Consider the following 6,303-nt stretch of genomic DNA (forward strand, 5'->3'; position numbering starts at 1 on the left):
GCGGGCGGTGTTGGGGCGGGTTGGGGGCAATGGCCGGCTCTGTGGTGCTGGTAGGGCTTGTTGTTGTCGAGCTGCCTCTTGCGCAGTGGGTGAAGCCCTCACTCTTGTGTCTCCCATAACTGTCCACCAGCTCCTTATCCTTCACTCTGTGGGCAGCGTCTTGCCCTGGGGACCAGCTTCTCCCATATCTTCCGTGCCTGGAGGAGGAGGAGGCCACCAGCAAAGGATCCTGGCGGTGTCTGGGGACCTCAGAGCAATGCTACAACCCTTGGGGGCCCAGGAGCTGTGATGCATTCGGTGTGAATCCTCCCCCACGCATGTAACGTGAGGCCCAGGAGGGTGCTTTGAGGTGGCCCTGGCTCTGGATGGGAGAAGGTTGAGGTGCTTTGTGAGGGTAGCATGCTTCAAACATTACATGCTGGCAGAACAATAACCTTGTAACACAGTAACCTGAGCCGTTTCCCCATGCCTGACATGATTAAAGGGGTTTTAGACATTTGGAAGGGTGGGACAATGTTCATAGGATGGTTACAAGAGAGCAGCACTCCCAGCCTGACTTAGCATGGAGCAAGGTAAATACTTCTAATACTGGCTGGAAGGGGTAGGCTGAAGTTTATCCTCCAGAGATGGGCATTCTCAACCTTTTGGCACAATTTAAACCCATCATCCTTGATTTTCTTATGTACGTTCCTTTATAGATGTCTCTTCTCATGGCTCTGGCTAGGGAAGGACATTTTGATGCTAAGGGAAGAGAGGACAGATTCTAGGGCCTAGCTAAGGAGCTCAGAGATTTTGGAAGTGTTGGACTGGTCCCTGAGTGAGTTTAAGCCAAGTTGGGCTTTCCTCCCATCAGAAATGATAATCTTTGAAACTTGCTCTACTCATGATTCGTCGCATTGCGATTCCAAGGCTGGTACAAATCATCCATATGATGCCTGCTTGCGCGGGAGGAGGAGAGGCTGTTGAGTACCCTGCACTTTCTCCTTCCTGAGCTCAKACAAGCTGTCTCAAATGGGGACTTTTTTATTTAGTTAGATAATTTCAGTCTTTCTTCCGGTTCTGACTTGGCAAAACCTCAGCGACTCCTCTGCTCTCCCCAGTTGTGATTTGCTGGAGAAAGGGAGCCTGGGATTCACTTTAGAAAATTACCAGTTGTGGGAGAGTGCAAGTTTAATGAGTGTTTGCAATGATGCTAACTTTTCACGTTGCAAAGATGGTTTGAGTAACAAAGGAACTTGTGTCTTTTATCATATGCAGACCTTTTAATGTTGCTTGACAAACCAAATGAAATAGCCCACTGAAGGCCATAGCTGGAGGCTGAGCACAAATACGGAAGGAGAAGTACCGATGGAGTCTCTGTTCTGAAGAGCAACAGCTTTAGAAATAACTTGGGAGTTACAGTGAGCAGTCACTCGCTGTGTGTGATGCTGAGGCTCGGAGGGCTAACTGGATCTTAAAAATAAATAAAGTGTTGGATTTGGAGTAAGGCTATCGTTTTATCTCTGTATATAGCAGTGGTGGAGCCTGTGATGGGTAAGGAAGGAAATCGGTGAGGGTTCCCAGGGGCTTAAAAACCTGCTTCAAACCAAAACAAACCTATTTTAAACTGAAACGCCAAAGAAGTTGTCTCCCAAAGAATTCCGTTTACCTCACGGAAAGGGAAGGAGGGGCCCGATGTGCTTGCCAGGAGTGTCTGCCCTCAAGGCAGACACCATCGCCCCGCTGCGGCCCTGTGTGCCAGCTTTGCCCGTGGCATCGGCGTGGGGAATGTTACAGCAGGAGGCAGAATGCCTATTGGAACATCAAAATTGAGGACCATTTTCTCCTTTCAGTCAGAGCCAAGTATCTTGCTTCTGTTTTTTTTCCCAGAGAGTGGGCCCTTTTTTTTTTTGGATTTCAACAGACTGCTATGCCCTGTTACAACAAAACTGGGTGTGTGTTTAAAAATGAGTCAGCTCCTTTGAGATAACAGCGCCTTGGCTGGCCTCTTGCTGCTGAATTTGAATTACCCACTCCTAACAGAACATGCAGCCAACAGTTAACTTCGTCCCATCGACAGCGTTATGATTCGGTGTTAGGAAATGACAGAAATTGTTAGAGTTTCACAGCAGGTAGGGCTGTCCCTGCATTTTCTGCTCTTGAAGCTCTTCACTCRCAGCTTTTTGGCTTCTTGCCCTCGCTGGTCTCCAGATGGAGTGGAAGGCAGAGGAACCTTCTGGCCACTTGCAGGTTGGCACAACTGCGTTGGTGGCAGGGGCTTCCTGCCCACCTTACTACAGCAGCGGTAAAAAGCATCGCATGCAAAAGCTTAAAGTCTTACGTTCTGTCTTTCGTCATTCTTTAAGTCTCATTTAAAAGGCRCTTAATAGATCTTCAAGTCACTTAATGACAAAGCAACAAAGCTTTGCAGGAAGGAGAAAAGAATCTTAAATGGCTGAAGGAACATTTTTAGGTTGAGAAGTCTTATGCTCCGTTTTTTGGCATTTCAGGAAAAAATCTTGGATCTGGTGGGCGGGATACCTGGAAACCTGAGGTGTGGGGGTGCGATAGGGACAGGAAGGGAAAAGGTTCTTCACAGCCACTTAACAGAGCCCAGCTTCAAATATCTGAACTTATCTTAAGGCTTAAGAAGTCAATGACAACTATCAACAGCCTGAAAGAGTGAAGGGGAGAGGGCGCTCTGGAGAAAGCCGCACCAGCACCTGCCCGGTCCCTAGGAAGGAGGGAAATGGGACACTCTGGTATGTGGAAGAAGGGGGAGAGCAGCAGAACAGACCCTGCGGCGCTGCCAGAGGCACTGCCCGTTTGCCCGAACGCCCCGAGTGAGTGCTGTGCTCAGCAGCCCACCCGCTCCCCCAGCGCCTCGGCCTGGCCCRTCGCTCTGGCCCACCAGAGGACAGAGCGAGGCAGGGACTAGCAAGGCCGAGAGGCTTCYAGCTGCCCCGCGGGGCTGCTGCTGGCACTGCAGTGGGCTAATACCCGCATTGTTCATTTTCCTGCTGGCGTAGCTATCTTTTTCCCCCTGGAATAGCCTCAATGTGTTTCTTCTGGCGTGGCTGTGTCTGTACTGGGAGCGCTGCCTCAATTTCCTGCTAGCACGGCTGAGGCTTCGGCCCCTGGCGCTGGCACAGGCAGGGGCGCTGAGGGCCTCCTGCCTGGGGCARGCTGATATCCCTGCTTGGCACGAGCCCTTTTTTGGTGGCGTGGCTGACGCCAGGACAAAAGCAGGGGCTACAACCCACTCCCCACAGCACAGGGAACCGCAAGCTAGGCAGAAGGTGATGAAGCAGAGAAATTGTCCCTGCAGGAGAACTGCCCCTCATTGAGTGTCCTGAGTTTGGCTGGATCTGGACGAAGGAAGTGCCACGTTGAGCCAGATTTTCAAATGTGGTGTACTGAGTTCCTGTTACCCACAACTCTCAATACCCTGAGCATATTGTAACATCCGGCACTAATTAGAGAAGTAGATTTGACTGAAAGATGAATGTCCCAAATCGAGCTACTTCTGCTGCAAAAGAGTCACTGAAGGCTTCCTGTTTTCCCACAGGAGTGCAGTGGAAGTAAAGAAACAGTCAGTCGTGGGGGTTGTGTAATCTTCGTTTTAAAGCTTGATTACTCAGCCCTAGAAGGGAGCAGGGTGGAGCAGGCTGTAGATTTTACCACAATTGTGTCCAGCCCAGCAGCGTTCAGCCCATCAGGGGCCTTGAATTCACTTCAGAGGCAGAGGGCAAATAAATGAGGTGAGAAGCTGTGGCTGTGAACACAGAGCAACAGWCAAAAGCAGCGCACAACTGATAAGACTTGAAAGTGTTGAGCTTTCCTTCCAAAASGCTGGGTTTCTGCTTTGCTTTTCGTTTCCTCAATGTTGTCACCAGGGAGCTCGGGTCAGGGCTCAGGTGTGGAAGGAGCAACTCACAATCAAAACGAGCAGCAACTTCTTGCAAAACAACACAGCCGCATAGATGGTTTTCCAGTGAAATAGGTACTGGCAGCGACAAGGTCAGAGGCTGTCTGAGAACCCACAGAACCTGAATGATGAGGCAAGAAGACAGTGGGTGAAATCAGGGTGAGCTCGGTTCCGGGAAGGCGACAGGCTGAGACGCAGGTGTTGACGCTCAGGGGCTTGTAAAATCTCCATGATCAAGTATCACTCAGGGCCAGGTGGGACACAACCATTAGGAAAAGAATCAGAAGATGTCTGAACAGTGGCTCAGCCACCCTTTGAGTGTTGCAAACAGTAGTTATGCCTGGAAGCCACAATCCAAGGTAACACACAGCTCCCACATAAGAGCTGCTGAAATGGTATTTTTCAGCCTGGGAAAGAAAGAACCTGCTCTACGAACATTGGATGGAGGCAATGGGCTCTCTTGTACCCAGAGGAACGAGGAGAGGAAGCAAATGGAACTTGCACAAACTGGGTTCAAAATAAACAAGCTTGATTCTTTGCCTCATTCAGCCTGTTACGAGGTGTTGGGGGTGCTCTAGGATTAGACAGGCTTGGTGGGGGACTGGACAAGCATGAGGAGACCTGCTTTAGGCTGCCACCAATCAAAAACACAGCCAACAACAGGAGATAACAGAGTGGGAAAGGCGTAGAGCTGGATCAGCTACCAGCCATGGTACTTGGGGTCACTGTCTCCACGAGGCATCCAGTGACAGAGGCCAAAGAGTTGGGTGGACCTTGGTCAGCATCAGGAAGGTTCTACTTCCCCAAGCAATTCRCCAGCATGGCCACAACAGCATGACACAGACTCCAACCCACCCCTTTGCCTCCCTCATCACTTATCAATCTAGTGTTGGTGCCATCCAGGCCTCTCTCTGCTCTCCAGAGAGAGAGGCTGGCAGCTAACCCACGCCTTGGGCCTGGGCCAGCATTATCTTTCCTAGGCAGGCAAGCCTCAAGCGAGGCCCAGCACAGAGGCTGCCAAAGGTATTTTGGCTCTCCACTGCTTTCATGTGGCAAGGAGCACTGAGCCTCGGGCACAGGATCAGGATGTTTGCAAGCAGCACGTGCCCCTCGAGCTGCTTTTCCCTTTGCGTTGGGATTTCAGGGGGGTTCCCGCCCCACTCGCGCRGCTCCAGGCCTGTGAGTGCTCTCAYGAGCCGCTGGAGGCTCATGGGGGCTGCACCCTGCCCGCCTACCCCAGACCRAGCAAGCAGGTGCCGCACAGAAAGCACACAAGGTTTTTATTATTATTATTCGGAGACTCAGAGATGCTTTCCCTGAAGTAGCTTCCAAACATTCACATGCAACTTTTAAAACATCAGGTGCACTTCTAAGATTTGGAAGGCACACCCTCACAAACAAAACTTGCAAGGATGTTGGAATTCTACCACCAGATCGAGCACCTTTCCCCTCCCTTCARAAAGCAGACGCAAGCCTGGAAAACCAAGCGGGAAGCAGCGATTCCTCTTGCGCGTTCAGCCGTGGGCCAGTGGGGTGGTGCGGCGGAAAAGCCTTGGAGGGCTTGCCAAAGTGTTGGCCTAACCAAGGGCTTCCTTGGGGACCTTCTGAAGGAGGAACTCGATGTCATCCTGGATCTTGATGGTTTCGAAATGCCTGCTGTAGCGCTTGAAGGGGACGCCATCGGGGCCGATGAGGAACTTCTCGAAGTTCCAGGAGATGTCGTTCCTGCACACGGGTGACCAGATGATGTACTGTGGGTTGGTCATCAGCGAGGTGGGGTCATCGTGCGGGAAGGGCAGCGCCTCCTTGAGGAAGGTGAAGAGCGGGTGGGCGTCCTTGCCGTTCACGTCGCACTTCTCAAACAGCGTGAAGTTGGGCTTGTAGCCGTTGCCGGGGCGGACGTGCTCCAGTGAGCGGAGGATCTCCTCGTTTGTGGCATTCTCCTGGGAGAGGAGAACAAAGAAACAAGTCGCACACACAAAACAAACCAAAACAACAGGGCAACAAAAGAGACAAGGAGGAGGAAGATGAAGCGTGAGGCTCTAGGCGGGACCGCGCGCCCCAGCAGCTCCTGGGTGGGAAGGGCCGCGCTGGGGCCCTCCCGCTCCCCCGCAYGGCTCTGCGCGGAGCGGGGCTGCGCTCCAGAGCTGCCCGAGGGGTTCGGGGCGAGCTGGCTCCCCGCCGGCGCGCGGTACCTGGTGCCCGAACTGGTTGCAGGGGAAGCCGAGCACCACGAGCCCGCGGGGGCCGTAGCGCCGCTGCAGCTCGTTGAACTGCGTGAAGTCGCGGGCCGTGGTGCCTCAGAGCGTCGCCACGTTGGACACGAGCAGCACCCGGCCGAGCAGCGAGCCGAGCGCCAGCGGCTCCGCCGCACCCAGCGGCCGCGCGCGCATGGC

General features: G+C 52.8%; 2 protein-coding genes across 2 annotated transcripts in view; both read right to left on the bottom strand.

Moving 5' to 3' along the window:
• Positions 1–1,715, bottom strand: part of USP4 (ubiquitin specific peptidase 4) — a 38,888-nt gene extending 37,173 nt beyond the window's left edge. The window contains exon 1 of the mRNA XM_026046452.1: positions 1,654–1,715. Coding sequence (XP_025902237.1) covers positions 1,654–1,715 — 62 coding nt within the window. The remainder of the gene's footprint in view (positions 1–1,653) is intronic.
• Positions 1,716–5,170: 3,455 nt separating this feature from the next.
• On the bottom strand, positions 5,171–6,300 carry GPX1 (glutathione peroxidase 1). Its single transcript, XM_026046457.1, has 2 exons — positions 6,103–6,300; positions 5,171–5,850 (listed from the first exon to the last, which is right to left on the bottom strand). The coding sequence occupies exons 1-2, from the start codon at positions 6,298–6,300 to the stop codon at positions 5,485–5,487; spliced, it is 564 nt and encodes a 187-aa protein (XP_025902242.1). The 3' UTR covers positions 5,171–5,484.
• Between the last annotated feature and the right edge of the window lie 3 nt (positions 6,301–6,303).

This window comes from Nothoprocta perdicaria, unplaced genomic scaffold, assembly GCF_003342845.1.
Source record: "Nothoprocta perdicaria isolate Ctin4 unplaced genomic scaffold, notPer1 scaffold_443, whole genome shotgun sequence".
In the NCBI taxonomy this organism is placed as follows: Eukaryota; Metazoa; Chordata; class Aves; order Tinamiformes; family Tinamidae; genus Nothoprocta; species Nothoprocta perdicaria.